Source organism: Delphinapterus leucas, chromosome 10 (assembly GCF_059928025.1).
Source record: "Delphinapterus leucas isolate spDelLeu-1000000601 "Yukka" chromosome 10, BTC_Dleu_Yukka2, whole genome shotgun sequence".
NCBI classification, from domain to species: Eukaryota; Metazoa; Chordata; class Mammalia; order Artiodactyla; family Monodontidae; genus Delphinapterus; species Delphinapterus leucas.
This window is the reverse complement of record NC_143138.1, coordinates 64,642,475-64,660,137: the sequence shown is the minus strand read 5'-3', so window position 1 is coordinate 64,660,137 and position 17,663 is coordinate 64,642,475. Positions and strand designations below refer to the sequence as shown.

The following is a 17,663-nucleotide window of genomic DNA, read 5'->3' as shown; positions in this document are numbered from 1 at the left end:
CCCATTTCCTTTTCGGGTAATATAGCAGCCAGGTAACTTGTTATAAACTGTGCTCTAATGTTGCTGAAATAGAGACATATCTGGTAAGATAGGTATGTGTTACAACTACGCATGGTATCAAGAGGAAGTACACGATCCAGGCTCAATGGTACTCTGCCCATGAAGGTCAGATGTGGCAGAAACCAGTTCTGTTGCTTCATGTCTCAGCTTGACCCTTGGCTCACTATGGGACCTTACTGGATCAAGCCTTTTGCCTCCATTAACCTCTTCATGCAGTTTTACCACATAATGGAGCTGATGGTTCCTGGTCACAACAGGATCATCTGTGTTTGTGAATGTTTTGTGACTAGTAGAGTTCAGTGGACCGGATGGTACAGAATAGATGTTTCATGGTACAGCTGTTAGGGTTTACTTGTTTGTGAGCCCTTTAAACTTCCTTAGTGTTCTGTCTTTGGCCTGGGATGGTGATAGTAAGCAGGTGTACAAAATAACTTGAGGGTTCAGGAATTACAAGATTGTCCCTTTTTTCTCTTTCTGATTGGGGTCCCCAGCCCCTGAAAGGTTGAGAAGGAGACCCAGGCCCTGGTGCAGTCACCTGGTGTCATGCAGCTCAGTGCTCAGTTATCTCACCTCCATTGACTGTTCGTCATATAAATAAAGGTCAACAATATAGGAATTCTAAGGGTTGCTTTAATTATAAGGAACAGGAAACACAACCCAAACCAGAGTAAGTGAAAAGGGCGTTTTTTGGGTCATATAACTCACAGCCACAGGCAGGGCTTACTCAAGGGCAGCATGGTTTAGGCCTCAGAAGGAGTCCACCTCTCAGCTCTACCCTGTCTGGATCAGCTCACTGTTGTCTCCCTAACAGTGGCTGCAGCAGATTCAGTCCCATGTTCTTGCAATATCCAATCCAGTGGAGGATGAGAGGGTGCCCACTTGGCTCTGAATGGGGTTCGCTGCCTGTCCCCACCCCAAACCCTGTGGCCGAGGGAGGTGCTTTGTTGACTGACTTCATCACCTGATTGTCTTCATCACCAGGCTGAGGATGAGAGAGGATGGTTTCCCAAGGAAAATTAGGACGCTCAGGCACTGGGCGTCTACTGCTTACACCAAGGAACCAAAATGTCCTTCCTTCCCCTGTTCATTCCTTTATTCAGCACATGTTTATTGCACGTCTGCAATGTGCCTGGCAGAATGATCTTGAGCCTCACTGCTCCGGAGGAGATCTAGTGTGCTTGGGAGGAGAAGACAAAGATATCAGTTTAAAATAAATTCAGCATATGTCAAAGGGAAACAGGAGCCAACTGAAAGAGCTCCAAATGGCCAATGCTGGAAAATAAAATACATTTTGCAAAAAAATAAGTAAAGTAGTATTGGATTATAACCCACAGTGTAAAATAAATGTCTGAGTCCATATGATTGAATAAATCAGCGAATGAAAATAGACAAATCTGGGCAAAAATTCTAAATTTATGTAGCTGGGCTTCCCCGGTGGCGCAGTGGTTAAGAATCTACCTGCCAGTGCAGGGGACACAGGTTCGAGCCCTGGTCCAGGAAGATCCCACATGCCGCAGAGCAGCTAAGCCCGTGTGCCACAACTATTGAACCTGCGCTCTAGAGCCTATGAGCCACAACTACTGAGCCCGTGCGCCTAGAGCCTGTGCTCCGCAGCAAGAGAAGCCACCATAATGAGAAGCCTGCACACCACAACGAAGAGTAGCCCCCGCTCGCTGCAACTAGAGAAAGCCCGCGTGCAGCAACAAAGACCCAATGCAGCCAAAAATAAATAAAATAAATTAATTTTTAAAAATGCACTAAAAAGTAATCATTGTATTAACAATATATGTATATAGGTAGCTACTCTGCCCTCAGGGAAGTGTAATATAATCCTTCTTCCTTAATTGTAGACTGTGCATAGTGACTTTCTTCCAAAGAGTACCGTGTGGAGAGGGGAGAAAAGAGTCTCTTTACAGTGGAGAACCTGAGCAAGGTGATGAGGGTCAACATCAACAGTGATAAATCAGGTTGATGGTATGTACCCTTGATGTGTGACAAGAAGGGTGCTTTACCTCTGTGGTCTTCCTCCCAAAAACCCATAACCCCAGTCTAATCATGAGAAGAACTTCAGACGAGTCCCAGTTGAGGGATGGTCTACACAGTTCCTGACTAGCGCTCCTCAAGACTGTCAAAGTCATCAAAAAAAGAGTCTAAGCACTTCCCTGGTGGTGCAGTGGTTAAGAATCCACCTGCCAATGCAGGGGACATGGGTTCTAGCCCTGGTCCAGGAAGATCCCACATGCAGCGGAGCAAGTAAGTCCATGCACCACAACTACTGAGCCTGTGCTGTAGAGCCCAAGAACCACAACTACTGAGCCCACATGCTGCAACTACTGAAGCCTGCGCACCTAGAGCCTGTGCTCCACAACAAGAGAAGCCACTGCAGTGAGGTGCCTGTGTACAACGAAGAGTAACCCCCACTCGCTGCAACTAGAGGAAGCCCGTGTGCAACAACAAACACCCAATGCAGCCAAAAAAAAAAAAAGTCTGAGAAACTGTCACAGCCAAGAGAAGCCTCAAGAGACAGGACAACTAAATATAACATGGTATCTTGGATGGGATCTTGGGAGAGAAAAAGAACATAGGTACAAGCTAAGGAAATCTGGTTTCCTTACTTTTCCTTAGTGATAGTTTCTCAGACTTTCCTTGTTCTTAATGACCTGGACAGTTTTTTTTTTATAAATAAGTATTTTATTTTATTTTATTTTATATTTAATTAATTAATTAGTTTTTATTTTTGGCTGCGTCAGGTCTTCATTGTGGCATGCAGGATCTTTTTTTTTGTTGTTGCGTTGTGTGGGCTTCTCTCTAGTTGTGGTGTGTGGGTTTTCTCTCTCTAGTTGTGGCGCTTGGGCTCCAGAGTATGTGGGCTCTGTAGTTCATGGCACACAGGCTCTTTATTTACTTATTTTAAAATTTTATTAATTTTTGGCTGTGTTGGGTCTTCGTTGCTGTGCACGGGCTTTCTCTCATTGTGGTGAGTGGGGGGCTACTCTTCATTGCGGTGCATGGGCTTCTCATTGAGGTGCCTTCTCTTGTCGCGGCGCATGGGCTGTAGGTGCACAGGCTACAGTAGTTGCAACACGTGGGCCCTAGAGCACGTGGGCTTCAGTAGTTGTGGCACGTGGGCTCAGTAGTTGTGGTGCCGGCTCAGTAGTTGTGGCTTGCGGGCTCTAGAATGCAAGCTCAGTAGTTGTGGCGCACGGGCTTAGTTGCTCCACGGCATGTGGGATCTTCCCAGACCAGGACTCGAAGCCGTGTCCCCTGCATTGGCAGGCAGATTCTTAACCACTGTGCTACCAGGGAAGTCCTGCAGGCCCTTTAGTTGAGGCGCACGAGCTCAGTAGCCCTGCAGCATGTGGGATCTTAGTTCCCCAACCAGGGCTCGAACCCGTGTCCCCTACATTGGAAGGCAGATTCTCAGCCCCTGGACTACCAGGGAAGTCCCGATCTGGACAGTTTTGAGGAGTGTTCCTCAAGTGGGATTTGCTTATTTTTCTCTAGATTAGACTGGGGTTATGGGTTTTTGGAAGGAACACTACAGAGGTAAAGTGTCATTCTTTTCACATCTGTCAGCCTCCTAAATTATTTTTTAAATTTCCATACATTAAAGTTCAGTCTTTGTGCTGTAAAGTTCTTGGTACTGTCAGATTTGTTTGGGTTTTCTTTAAGCCTTTCTAATAGAAGTATGGAACAATCTAGATGTGTTTTTAATTTGCATTTTCCAGATGACTACTGTCAAGTGCTTATTGTATTTGCATACCTTCCTTTGTGAAGTGTTTCAGTGTTCTGCCCGTTTTGAATTGAGCTGTTTGGATTTCGTTTTATTGAACTGTAATTCTTTCTGTATGCTGGAGGTGTCTCTATATAGTATATAGTCCTCTTTCTCCCCTTTTGCTGAAGTGTTCCCCCGAGTGGGGTGGTGTCTGCACCCTGCAGTTGGGCCTTTCTGTGTCCTCCAGAAAGGACTCTAATCAACTCTACTGGGTCCTTGTGCTCTGAGTTAGGTCTGCCCTGTGTTGGAGTCACTGATCAGTCATCTTGTGGGGTAGGGGAGGACAGTTCCCTCTGGAAGGAGGGATGTTTTTACCAGAGGAAGACCAGAGCAAAGCAGAAAGGTGACTTTCTATTTCACAGGCATGTGACCTTGGGCAGGTTATGTAACACCTGTGTACCTTAGTTTCCACATTCATAAAGTGGGGATAATAATTATACCTGCATTATACATTGCTATAGGATTAAGTGAAAGAATGCAAAAGTTAGGTCAGTGCCTGGCCCATCATTTGCATTCGATAAATGTTTCTGGCTGTCATTGTCATTGATTAGATCTGGTCGGGGCAGAGGGCAGAAGAACAGAGGTTCACATGCTTGGACTGCCCTCTGAGTGCACTGGGCATGCACTCCTTATCTTTTACTCCTTAGTTCACATCACGCTCTCCAGGAAGCCTTCCCCAGGTGTCTTGCAGATGTGTGCTCTGTTTCTCCTTGTGAACTGTAGTGTGACCTAGTTGCAGTCATGTTTCATTCAAATTTCTCCAACCTTTTGCACATAGTATATGCTTAAGAAAGGGTTTTTTTCTTTTGAATGACTTGTTGAATAAGCACGGCTTATTTAGGAGACAGGTAGTCTGAAGTGAGGCATTTTTCTTGGAGCTTGATAGGGGATAAGTTAGGTGGGACCAAGTTAAATCTTGGGCTCTGCAGTTTAAATGAATTCTCTGGGCAGTAGAAAGCCATTCCCTTAGAGGCAATGACATGATGAAAGTGGTGGTAAGAAGGTCAATCTAATTGAACTTAGAGAAACTTGGAGACTGAGTTGACCGTGCCTAGGAGGGAGGGTGAGGGGACAAGAAAGTGGAGGAGAGATTGATTTTAAAGGGATGCCAAACCAATTTTAAGAGTTTTAAGACATAATGATACAAATAGATATAACTAACATGTATTTGGCCAGACACCTTACTAAATGGTTTCGTGTGTTCTTTTGTTTGGTCCTCACAGTGATCTGCTGAGGTCTGAGAGTTTATTCCCATTTCCCTCAGTAAGTAAGGGACCGAGGCTTGGAGAGTGTAGAGACCCTTGTCCAAGGCACACAGCCAGGGGTGGAGCTAGAATTTAACCCTGGCGTGTCCCCTGAGCCTGCCCTTCCCACCACACCCCACCCCCTCACCTATCCAGGGCTGGAGAACAAGGAGCCGGAGCCCTGTTTTCCAGAAGAGCTGAGTAATGGGAGTCCTCTGTATGGTGTTGTAAAGGGAGCCCCTGGGTGTGTCAGTGTAAAGGTGAAATACCTGGAGCTGTAGCTTGCTTTCTCTAAATGTGAAGGAAGGATTGTGTTTAAAACAGCAAACTTGAGGTGTCCTGCACTGGCCTGGCTCCCCTAGACCAGGTCACCATGGAAACCTGAACCTCACACCAAGACCTACCTGCCGTGTCCACAGAGGTGGCTGGGCTTCCGGCCCAGCACTGCAGGGCTTGGTGGTAGCCTGAGCCTGAACGCAAGGTTTCCAGGGAGCCCTGGTCAGGGACCCCACAGGTCCTCAGGACCTCAGCTCCCCTCCTGCACTCCTTGTGCTGGGCCTTTCCATCTATGTCCTGTTCTCCATGGGAACTCACATAGTTCAGAACTACCCAGGCAGGTAGAATATACCAGCTTGGGAATTAGGCGGCCCCGGGCTTTAATCCTGGTCTGCTGCCTATCAGCTATGTGTCCTTGGGCATATCCTATTTATCTCTCTGAGACTTGGTTTTCTTATCTGGGTCCTCTAGCTCAGGGTCTCTTACAAACTGCAATCAAGGTGTCAGCCAAGGCTGCAGTTATCTCAAAGCCTGACTGGAGAGAATCTGCTTCCAAGCTTGCTCAGACAGTGAGCTGGAAGCAGGTTTCTTGCAGGCTGTTGAACTGAGGGACTCTTGTCCCTCATTGGGTGTTGGCTGAAAGCCCCTCAGCTCCTTGCCACATGGATATGGCTGACTTCATCAGAGTGGTGGCTCTAAAGGAGGGGGGCAGAGGAGGGCTCGTAGTCTGATTTTTCCTTTCATTAAAAAAAAAATTGTGGCAAAATACACACAACATAAAAGTTACTCTCTTAACTGTTTTTTGTTTGTTTGTTTGTTTGGCTGTGCCATGTGGCTTGTGGGATCTTAGTTCCCCGACCAGAGATTGAACCCAGGCCTCAGCAGTGAAAGCGCTGAGTCCTAACCACAGGACCACCAGGGCATTCCCTCTCTTAACCATTTTTAAGTGTGCTGTTCAGTGGTATTAAATACATTCACATTATTGTACAGCCATTACCACCATCCATCTTCATAACTCTTCATCTTGTAAAACAGAAACTCTGCACCATTAAACAGTAGCTCTGCATTCCCCCTTTCCCAGCCCCTGATAACCACCATTCTGCTTTCTGACACTATGAATTTGACAACTTTAGGTACCTCATATAAGTGGAATCATATGGTATTTGTCTTTTCGTGCCTGGTTTATTTCACTTAGCATAATGGCCTTAAGGGTCATAGTCTTTTGTAACCTAATCTCAGAAATTAGAGCTCATCACTTTCGCTATATTCTGTTTGTCAGAAGCAAGTCACTAGGTCCAGCCCACTCTCAAGGGGGATTATACTTGGGCATGAGCGCCAGGAGGTGGAGATTACTGGGGCCATGTTAGAAGCCTCCATCTAGTGAGCACTCCTCCCTCTGTACTCAGGGGCATCTGTACTCCACTGGCCCTTACGCTTTCTCCATCACCCACTTAGGATACCTCGTGTTGTCTCTGTTTCCATGTCTGTTTCTTACTTGAGTATCAAGTAGGGATTATGATAGGGCCCAGCACAGTGAGTGGTAGGCCCTGCCCACATCTCCTGCTACCATTTTCGTGCCTGCCTGCTTTCCAGCCACCAGTATCCACATCTCATTTGTCAAAGGATCTCTGGTACAGAAGGCCTGAGGTGCTGGAGAATTCGCACCCCCTAGGAGCAGCCCTCAACCAGTAACTGTAGGAGTTGGTATGTAACCTCAGCTGTCTTCCTTTATGTGGGATAACTCAGCTAAATCCAGTTACCACAGAGGATGCTTGCTCAGTAGCACACCCTTTGTGGGCTGCCTTCCCTTCGCTGCTCCTGTACCTACTCCCCTCCCTGTGTTTCCTCCACCTCCCAAGGAAACTACTTGTCTAAGGGCCTGCTGCTGGGGGAACCCAAACTAAGATAGTGAATGACAAGAGTTAGGCTCATGCCTGTAAATAAACCACCATAAGAAAATTTTGATGCCCAGAAGAGGGAGTTTGAGGGTACATATATTGGACGATGAGTTTGACACAGTCATATTAAATGACTGACCCAAGATCTTGAAAAGAGCTGGACAGATGTGGAATAGCTGCCTGGAAAGTTCAGTTGGAAATCGGGGAGGTGAATAAGAGCCGGCCAGCAGAGGGAGGTCCAGCCAAGGCCGGAGAGCGTGGCTGTGCCGTAGGCTCTCTTCTACGTGGTTTTTGTCTGGTAAGGCTTACCAGCTGAGGAATGAAAACAAATGAGCAGTGGATTTTACCCAGGGCTGGTGGAAGGTCAAAGGAAAAAGAGGTGTCTGGGGCATAGGGGTTACATATTCTTATGAAAATCTGATGAAAACCATGGATCCTCTCCCCTAAAAATGATGACAGTGATAATAATAGATACACTTTTGAGAAGAAATATGAGTTAAGCAGTGTGCTCATAGAACTCCTGGAGCCATCCCTAGAGCCCAGAACGAGAACTCTGGTTCTGAAGTATGTTCATTGTTACTTTGTTGAAATGGTGGCCTGGATGGTCCTGGGTGGGAAGGGGGCTGGATGGACTGGAGGGCCAAGAAGCTGTCCTGCCTGGAAACCAGAGGTTCAGTTGCACAGGCTCAGTGGGCCTAAGGGTGGGGGTGGAGTATATGACGAGGGCCATGGGCAGAGGAGATGGTACGTGCGGAGTCACAGCCTTGTGCACAGTGGGAACAGGCCTGGATCTGGAGGCTCCACGGTGCCAGCTCTACCTGGGTGATGTGATGTGTCCTTCACAGAGTTTGAGGATGATCCCCTGGGTATCGCTCTCCTTGTAGAGCTGTGGGTCTCTGGGCAGCTCCGTCCACACTCAGGCCTGTGTAGTGTGTTGAGTTGATGAGCTGATGTTTGGGTCAGGACCTGTGGCAGTCAGTTCTGTCTAGGTACCTCTCTACCTCCTGGCAGCTTCTAGTGGGCTGAGTCTGCTGCAGAAGACTAAGTGGGTGAGCACTTCTCTCCCCAGAGCCTTTCATAAATACACACTTCACAAAGGCTCAGATGGATACCTGGGGTTGTTCCTTTGTGCTCAGGGGCCCAGGAGATGTTAACTTGCTGTGTGTGATCAGCATCTTAACCCTTGCTCGTGCCATAGCCTGGAGTATGGCATCACTGAGTGGCTAGATGGCCTTCCTTTCATCTACACACCTGCCCTTCAGAGTTCCTGATTGCAGCACGGGCTTCAGGACAGTCCCCTCGTCCCTCGGCCAGGCCCGGCTCCTCCAGCCTGCTCTTCACAGTGCCTTATGCCTGTGGGCACACCATCCCTGTCTCTGGGTGGATGACAGCCTAACTTTAGGGGGGTCTCCAGAGCACTGCTTTGTCAGGTTGCCCCTCCCTCTCAGAGATAGTCAGGAGCTTTTGTTTGTCAACTGGTTAAAATCCAGACAGCTCAGTCAGGTGTCATCCTGGCCACCTCTCATTTTTGCTGTAAGTTCCGTTATTACCTGCCAGGACTCCTCTATGCTGTCCAGGCTGCTCCTCAGAGGCCCTCACTGCCCCTCTTCCACCAACCCTTCCCCACCTCGTGCCTCCAGTCAGCTCCTCTCCGGCCATAACTCTGCTGCAGCTAGTCCAGTACCTTGTTTTGGGGGTGCTCCTTGACACATCCGTCGCTGGAAGTCATTCCTCGCCTATTACATGTGTGTCACTTTTGTCACTTAAGTGCATATTAGCTCTTTAAGGATAGATGGCAGGTTCTAGTGAGAAAAGTGTGGTGTTCAACGAGGAGACCTGGGTTTGCATCCTCACACCATCCTTCTTGAGTCCTGAAACCCTAGAGAGTCACTTTGCTTCTCATAGGACTGTTTTGGGGGTCAGTGAGACGATGTGCCACATCTGTTATTGTTAGTGTTTCCATCGGCACTTAAGTCTCTGCATGCGCTGTTTATGTGTGTGTGTGCGCGTGCGTGTGCTTGTGCGCAGATCATAGTGATGCTGCAGGGTGAATGTCATTATCTCCCTTTCACTGAGGAAGTTAAAATCCAGAGAAGTCAAAAACATTTCCAAGGCCATACAGTTGGAGAGTAGAGATTTAGAACTGGGTCTGTTGAGCTTCAAAAACCAGTGACCTGCAAGTGGCCAAACCAGGATCGGCAAGATAGGCTACACCCTTTGGGGAGCTTATGGCCTATTGCAGGGTCAGCAGGCATTTTGCATCAAGGGCTAGAGAGTACAGGTTTTGTTTAGGTTTTGTGGGTCATGCCATCTGTCGTGAACACTCACTTCTCATTGTTGCATGAAAGCGGAACAGTGCAGAATGGGGTGGGTATGGCTGTGTTCCAGGAAAACTTTATTTAGAAAAACAGGTGCAGGCTCAATTTATGGCCTGTGGCCATAGTTTGGCAACCCCTATTCTATTGGAAAATGTGTAGGAAAGTGGTCCATTAAGTGGTAAGAAGTCCCTTTGGACATCTTCATTTTTGAAGGCCTGTCCTGTTGGCCCCGCATTGCTTTGCCCGTAGTAGGTGCTCAGTAAATCCTTCCTGAGTACGGGCCATGTTTCTCCCTCTTGTGCTGAGCTGACCTTTCTAACCCTCCCCCATGTCTTCTGCAGTACGTGGGTGCCCCGGTGGCTTATATCCAGCAGATATTTGTGAAGTCTTCAGTATCTCCCTGGCACAAGAACCTCCTGGCAGTAGATGTGTTCCGCTCACCTCTTTCCCGGGCATTCCAGCTGGTGGAGGAGATCCGGAACCATGTGCTGAGAGACAGGTATCCCTCCCTGGGACCACAGCCTCCCTGATCCAGCTCTGTATTGAAGGGAGGGAGCAGCCCTCAGTGTAAGTCCATTGAGCCAGCCAGCTCTGTGGAAGGTGAACAAGTGAGAAAGAGGTGGGTGGGCTCGCTTTGCTTTTCTCAGCATGCTTGTGGGTCCACTGTGGCTGTGTTCCCCTTGGACCTGTGCAGATGGCACAGGTAGAGCCCTGAGCTTCGTTGCCAGGTCTCAGACAGACTAGGTATCCCCTGGGCCAACCCTGTGACAAGCTGATGTCTGTTTGACTCGTGACCCAGAGGGCCACTGCCTGGGGGTTGTGAGATGTGAATCTCATGGTGGTGGCCATGCTGACAAGAAGCAAGCTGTCCCTGGGGGTACACTTCTGAAATCCCCACCCACCAGTGATTCTCTGGAGTGTGCTGTCTTTGTAAGCTGCCTCACTGCTGGGTTTTGGTTAGCTGAGGGCTTTGACAGGCATTTTGGTGAACAAGACAAAGCCCTTGATTTTCACCCTATCCCCTCTGCCTGCTGAACTGGCCAAGGTATTCTAGTGAGTGGGGCTGTGCACACTCCCAGATCTTGCCTCTCCTTGGAGGTGATGGGCTTTTGGGGTCCACATGCACTTTGAAGGTCAGACAGCCACATGGTTTGGTTGTTGACCACCTGGAAGAACTTCCCCTGCTGCCCTGGTCCTCAGGCTCTTTGATATACCAGGCATCTGGGAGCCTGATGACGGAGGAGACCTCGTAAGTGCAGTGGGCCTACCTGTGCTAGCAGACACAGCAGGTGCCTCGTCCTGTCTCCCACACAGCTCCGGGACCAGGAGCCTGGAGGAGGTATGCCTGCAGGTGACCGACCTGCTGCCAGGCCTCAGGAAGCTCCGGAACCTCCTACCCGAGCACGGATGCCTGCTGCTGTCCCCTGGGAACTTCTGGCAGAATGACCGGGAACACTTCCATGCTGATCCTGACATCATCGGAACCATCCATCAGCACGAACCTAAAACCCTGCAGACCTCGGCCACGCTCAAAGGTACCCCCAGGGCAGGTTCCTTGAGAACCCGCCAGAGGGCCTGTTGGTCACCACGTCCTCTTTGATGGCTGCTCTGGCAGATCAGGGGTTACCCCTAGTTTCCAAAGATGGGGGTGGAGAGGGGTCCTGGTGTCTCTACAGTAGCTGCCATTCCTTTGTCAGCACCTGCTGCGTTCTGTCTGCAGACTTGCTGTTCGGTGTCCCTGGAAAGTACAGCGGAGTGAGCCTTTACACCAGGAAGAGGCTGGTCTCGTATACCATCACCCTGGTCTTCCAGCACTATGATGCCAAGTAAGGCCATCAACGCTCAGGGCTCCTGATGGGGCTGTGGAGTGACAGGAGGCTTTGACTAGTACTTGTTCCGGTTAGAGTGTCCAGAATGCCCCCTGGGAACTTGGAGTTCTCAGGCCTCCTGTAGAAATGTTGATATCCCTTAGGCTGAAGGGTGCTGTCTGCTGACACTTGAGTGGGATGACCTGACAGCTGGTTAAGAATAAGGGGTGACAGAAAAAAAAAAAAAAGAATAAGGGACGCTGGGACTTCCCTGGTGGTCCAGTGGTTAAGACTCCACACTCCCAATTCCAGGGGCGGGGGTGGCATGGGTTTGATCCCTGGTCGGGGAACTAAGATCCTGCATTCTGCACTGCATGGCCAAAAAAAAAAAAGAATAGGGACGAAGGCAGGGCTGGCACATTCAGTGTCCTGGTGCCTCCAGTGGTCTCTCTTGAGCCTAGGGTAGGGGTCCCCAGCTGGTTACTACTGAGCCCCATGTGACCTCAGAACCTTCCCAGCAGACTGCTGCAGATAGCTCCCAGCAAGGGCCCATAGGATGCTGCTGATTGGCTGTTCTGGGCCTTTGGCAGTCGGAGTGGGGTGATCGGTTGGGAATGGGGTGCTGAGGGGGAGGTCCTGAGACACCTTTGCCAACGTTTTAATTCTTCCAACCCCCCCACCACCCCACCCTGGAGACTGGAGGGAAGGTTAGACACTACAGAGAAGCTCCCTCCAACACAGGGGGAGGAGGGAAGCCCCGACAGACCTTCCTTTCAGGGATTGTCTTTGTCCCCTGGACCAAGAGGTACAGTCCATCTACCCGACCCCACTCCATGACCAGGTTTCTGGGCAGCCTGCGGGCCCGCCTGATGCTCCTGCACCCCAGCCCCAACTGCAGCCTTCGGGCAGAGAGCCTGGTCCACGTGCACTTCAAGGAGGAGATTGGCATCGCTGAGCTCATCCCCCTTGTGACCACCTACATCATCTTGTTTGCCTACATCTACTTCTCCACGCGTAGGTCCACGGCAAGGAGGCTGGGGCTTTGTCTGAGCTAATACGGGCATTTCCAGATCACCCCCTTCCCTGCCTGTGCAGGTGGCCCAGGCAGAGATGTAGAACGTGCTTGGTGGTTACAAAAACTGGGGCTTCACCACCCCCACAGAGTCTCAGGGGCTCGGGTGGGTCCAGGGCCCCTCTTACTTCTCAAGAAAAGTCCCATCTTGGGTAAGGGTTCCCAAAGGACACACTATGCCCTTGCGACTGGGAAGTGTACACCTTCTTTGGTCAAACCGGGGCCTTCCCTTCCTCAACTGTCAGGAGCTCAGTTTAGAAGGGTCTGTGTGTGCCAGGCTCTGGGGAGATGCTATCCTGATGTACCCTCTCTGCCCTCCAGGCAAGATCGACATGGTCAAGTCCAAGTGGGGGCTGGCTCTGGCCGCCGTGGTCACAGTGCTTAGCTCGCTGCTCATGTCGGTGGGGCTCTGCACACTCTTCGGCCTGACGCCCACCCTCAACGGCGGGTAGGTCCCGAGCAGGCTCCACTGGGTGGCAGGGTAGGACCGCAGGCTGGAGGACCTTGCACCTCTGGGCACTTGGCCTGCCCTGCACTGGACACTTGCTGTTACCCCGTATTCTCACATGGTTATTTTGGCATTTAAGAGGTACATTTTTTTCCTCTTTTAAGTTATCTGATTTGTGTTCATACATATGTATATACAAAGTATATCTATATTTACATATAATACATATATAGTTATGTGTGTGTATGTATGTATGTTCATGTGTATATTTCTGTGTGTGTATATGGGGTAGATATATATGCATATGTGTGTGTTTATGCATATATATATATATATGGGTATGTATTGTGTGTGTGTATAGGGTATATGGATTTGTATGTGTATTTGTATATTATGTATACACGTGCAAATTGCTTCTTAATGGCTTAAGCCATAGATGGGTGTGACAGAGAAGGTACATTTCTTCCTTTCTTACTATTAAAACATTTAAATGCCTAATAAAATAGGTAACGTTAGAGTGAGCTTTTTAAAAGACATAGGACATAAACACATTCTAATTTGTCACCTTTCCACGGTTTGCTTTCCCTGCCATTTCTCTCTGAAACGTGGTCTGAAAACCCTTCCCTGGGTGTGTCCTCGGGCTTCAGTCTCCTCAGCTCTGCTGGGCCCCACCTGCCTGTCCGTTAGTACTGCCAGTTGGCCTGTGCCCTGCCTTGGCTTGTCAGACTGGTCTCAGGAACAGCGATTTTGTGTTTTCTGTTACCTTCCTTGCTCACAGAGCTGCTTCCTTTCCTAAAGGTGATGGTGCTAAACACCCCCTCCCGCCAGAGCTGTCTGCTCTGCCCTCAGAGCCCCCCACTTCCACTGCTCTACAGTGGAGACCCCAGTGAGGTTTGCCTCGGCTGGTGTTCTTTGTGCCTAGACTACCCTCATACACCGTTACTGGTAGTGGGAGCCCCTGGTCTCAGAGAGCTAGGAGAATTTTCTTTAGAAACAATTGCTCGTCTCCAAACACAGCTTCTCCACAGAGGCGAGTAGGGCTTTAGGCTGGTCTCATCCCCCTTCCATTTAGTCCTGATGACTTGGCTGGGTGGTCTCTGGCCAATGTGGAAGTCTGGTGTGGGGAGGCCCCGAGAGCTGTGCTCTGGCAGCTGGGCAGCCCAGGGGCCTCTCTCCGCCGTGCTGGACGGATGGAGATGGGGGTGGTCGCTCTCTCCCCGCACGGCTTCGAAGCCTGCCTGAAAGCTGAGAGCCGTGCAGACAGAGGCCCTCCTGGGACGGGGGTCAGTCTTGTGCTGTGCGAGTCGCTCAGCAGCCCCCACTGTAGGGTGCCAACCCCACAGCCCCCTGGGACCCAAACCCGTTGAGAACCAGCTGTGTGTCGGGGGCCCTCCTCAGCGCTCTGCTCACCCTCTCCCTCTCTGTCCCCAGTGAAATTTTCCCCTACCTTGTGGTGGTCATTGGGCTCGAGAACGTGTTGGTGCTCACCAAGTCAGTGGTCTCCACCCCAGTGGACCTCGAGGTGAAGCTGCGCATCGCCCAAGGTAACAGGTGGGGAGTGCGGGGTGCACTAGGGCAGGGGAGGGGGGCTGTGCTACCTCTTCCGGCTGAGGAAACAGGGAGCCCAGGAGCCTCCCTTGCTGTGGCCTCCAGCGTCACATGGCAGCTTGTTAGCATGAGCCCTAAGGAACCGTGGAGTCACCAGGCCGTGCTTCGTCCTGGTTCATATGTCAGTCAGAAAGTAAACCAGACTCTGCTGCGGGGCTCATATGTTTGACCCTTCGTCAGGCTGGCACCTGGTCTTTTCTCCTCCTGCCTCACTCCATCACATGAGGCCCAGGCCCCTGAAGCTGGTCACCTCAGAGACGCTGCCTCCACAGCTGTCAGGAAAGCCCCCTGTGGCCTCCGTGGCAGGAGCTGGGGATCTGGGGTTCTGGCGAAAGCGAGAAAAGAGCCTGGAGGTCTGAGCTCTTGCACCTCCTCGTCCTCCTCACCCCCTATCTGTGGGAGCAGGGCTGGGGGCAGGCTGTTCAATCAGCAAACCTCTGTGAGCTTCTGTGAGAGGCCAGGCTCTGCACTAGAGGTAGGGTTCTGAGGAGACTAGGGGAAATGGCCGCTGTCCACTAGGCGCTCAGCTTTAAACATGAGACTGTGTGATAGTCTGGGGCCCAGGGAGGGGCTGAGGTAGCACACAGCGACCTCCTCTGTCTCTCGAGCCATTCTCCCACGTGCAGACAGACCATGCACACCCGACGAGGACAGCATGTGAGGCTGGATGTGCCAGCTTTGGGGTCACTTGGCTCTCCTCTTGGGTTTGCTCAACTCACACCCTGCTTCTCCCTTCCTCTGATGGTTGTAGCTCTCCCCTGGACCCTCCAAACCCTCCTTCCCTGCAGCAGCTGTGACAGCAGCACCTTGGAGCCCGGGCACTGGCAGGGTCCTGAGGGTTGGGGCGCTTTGGTGGAATGGCTGCCTTAGAAGGCTCCCCATGTGGTTGTGTGCAGACACGTAGCGGACAGCGGTCACGTGCTGGCCCCATGGTCCTGTTGTCGTCCTCTGCAGGCCTAAGCAATGAGAGCTGGTCCATCATGAAGAACATGGCCACAGAGCTGGGCATCATTCTCATTGGCTACTTTACCCTTGTGCCTGCCATCCAGGTAAGGCCCCCTCCAGGGCTGTAGCTTAGGTGAGCATGGAGCCAGCTGCTGTTTCCCCAGCTGTGCGGGGCACACCCCCACTACACTGCCACCCTCACCTATGAGGTGGGCCCTCTGCTGGCAAGATGGCTGTCACCGTGCACAGGGTGGTCCTGGCATAGCTGGTTCAGGAGGAGCACTCAGTGAGCCGAGGATGGGCCATGGGATTGAGCTCCCAGCCTGGCAGCCTCTGCCTTTGACCCTGTCCTTGCCCCTCGCTGCCTGTCTCTCATTCACCCAAGTGGCAGGAGGGGGCTTGGTGGGTGCAGCAGAGGCTGGCTGCCCACTGTGCAGTCCAGTCAGACCTCGTTTCCCAGTTCTCAGAACACGCTGGGGCCCCTGAACCGGGCCCTTCCTGCCTTTCCTGACCCGAGCCCTGACCCACCCCTGCAGCCTCTGAACACATGGCCCGCACCCTGGGAGGGCCACCGGACATTGCCCAGAGCCCTGGCCCAGCTGTGAGGCTGTGAGCAGAGGTGGGGGTGAACCCACACTGAGTCAGAAGCCCAGACTGTTGCTGCCGGTTCCAGGACAAGTTGTGTGAAGGGAGTGAAGAGCCATCCCCTCCCTGTCCTTCCCCCACAGCATGCAGGCCTGCTGAGGTTTGGGGATGAGCTGAGGCCACAGGGGCCTCAGGCTCCCACCCCTGCCAGAGGGCATCTGCAGGATGCGGGCAGTCTTGGGACATTAGAGCTGACATGACCACGGTGCCATCATGTGCTCCATCCTTCGTCTTACCCCACATTTGAGTAGAAGCCATGGTGATGTGCCAGAGGTCGCAACAAGGGCAGGGGAGAAAAACTTAAATCTGAGAAAATTCCATCTATTCACAGGGCTTGGGGAGCAGAGAGACCACCCCTTTTCAGTTTCAGGGCAGAATTAATTCCCCCCTGAGCTCTTCCCTTCCTTTCATTGGTCCAGTGTGGTCACTGGCCAGGAATATTTCTGAGAGCCCCCAAACCAGGCCAGGCCTGGGCTCTAGGTAGGTGTTGGTCCATGGCACGTGAGCAGGGCCAGGGGCTCAGTCAGGGAGGGCTTTTTGGGTAGCAGGCTGGTGGGGCTCAGAACTTTCCAAGTTGGGGCTTCCCTGGTGGCGCAGTGGTTGAGAGTCCGCCTGCCGATGCAGGGGACACGGGTTCGTGCCCCGGTCTGGGAGGATCCCACATGCCACGGAGCGGCTGGGCCGTACACAGACCCTGCGCGTCCGGAGGCTGTGCTCCGCGGCGGGAGGGGCCACAGCAGTGAGAGGCCCGCGTACAGCAAAAAAAAAAGAACTTTCCAAGTTGGGTCAAGGCACCTCACCTCCAAGTTTGGGCATCAGCCTTCTCTGGGTAAAGGTGTGGGGGTTGGGGGGAGGTCTCTGCTGCCCCCTTGTGGGGAGGGAGGGAGCTGCTGCATTATCCTCCTTGGCCGCTCCCAGATTTCAGAACTACCAGCATCTCTTTCCTTTCTCTCTGCTGTGCCTTGCCTGAAACTGCCCTACAGGTTCCGAGGTGCCTGCAGGCACGGAACTGGTTCTCTGGGTGCTGGGCCGTGAGGTCATGGTGTCCCCTCATCTGCTTAATTCCAGGAGTTCTGTCTTTTTGCCGTCGTGGGCCTGGTGTCTGACTTCTTCCTTCAGATGTTGTTTTTCACCACTGTCCTGTCCATTGACATTCGCCGGATGGAGGTAGGACTGGGCTGAGCCCTGCCCACCCACCTCCTCCGCATCCCTGGCTGTGCTCAGGGGATCTCTGGGTGAGAGAGGGGCAGGCCTCGGGCAAGGCAGCAGCCCCCTGCGGACAGCCTCTGGACAGCAGCTTTGGGCCCTGACCACTGCACCCCCAACAGCTAGCGGACCTGAACAAGCGGCTGCCTCCTGAGGCCTGCCTGCCCCCAGCTAAGCCGGCGGGGCGGCCAGCACGCTTCGAGCGGCAGCTGGCTGTGCGGCCGTCCACACCCCACACCATCACACTGCAACCGTCCTCCTTCCGAAACCTGCGGCTCCCCAAGAGGCTGCGTGTCGTCTACTTCCTGGCCCGAACCCGCCTGGCACAGCGCCTCATCATGGTACCTGCCACCCCTGCCC

At 51.8% G+C, this 17,663-nt stretch overlaps 1 protein-coding gene across 4 annotated transcripts in view; it reads left to right on the top strand.

Annotated features, from left to right (window-relative positions):
- SCAP (SREBF chaperone) overlaps positions 1–17,663 on the top strand; it is an 88,392-nt gene that overhangs the window by 64,621 nt on the left and 6,108 nt on the right. For all 4 annotated transcript variants that reach the window (XM_022573296.3, XM_022573295.2, XM_089918085.1 and 1 more), the window contains exons 4-12: positions 9,913–10,070; positions 10,886–11,106; positions 11,292–11,397; positions 12,221–12,393; positions 12,773–12,899; positions 14,331–14,443; positions 15,462–15,556; positions 17,166–17,264; positions 17,426–17,644. In XM_022573296.3, coding sequence (XP_022429004.1) covers positions 9,913–10,070; positions 10,886–11,106; positions 11,292–11,397; positions 12,221–12,393; positions 12,773–12,899; positions 14,331–14,443; positions 15,462–15,556; positions 17,166–17,264; positions 17,426–17,644 — 1,311 coding nt within the window. The remainder of the gene's footprint in view (positions 1–9,912; positions 10,071–10,885; positions 11,107–11,291; positions 11,398–12,220; positions 12,394–12,772; positions 12,900–14,330; positions 14,444–15,461; positions 15,557–17,165; positions 17,265–17,425; positions 17,645–17,663) is intronic.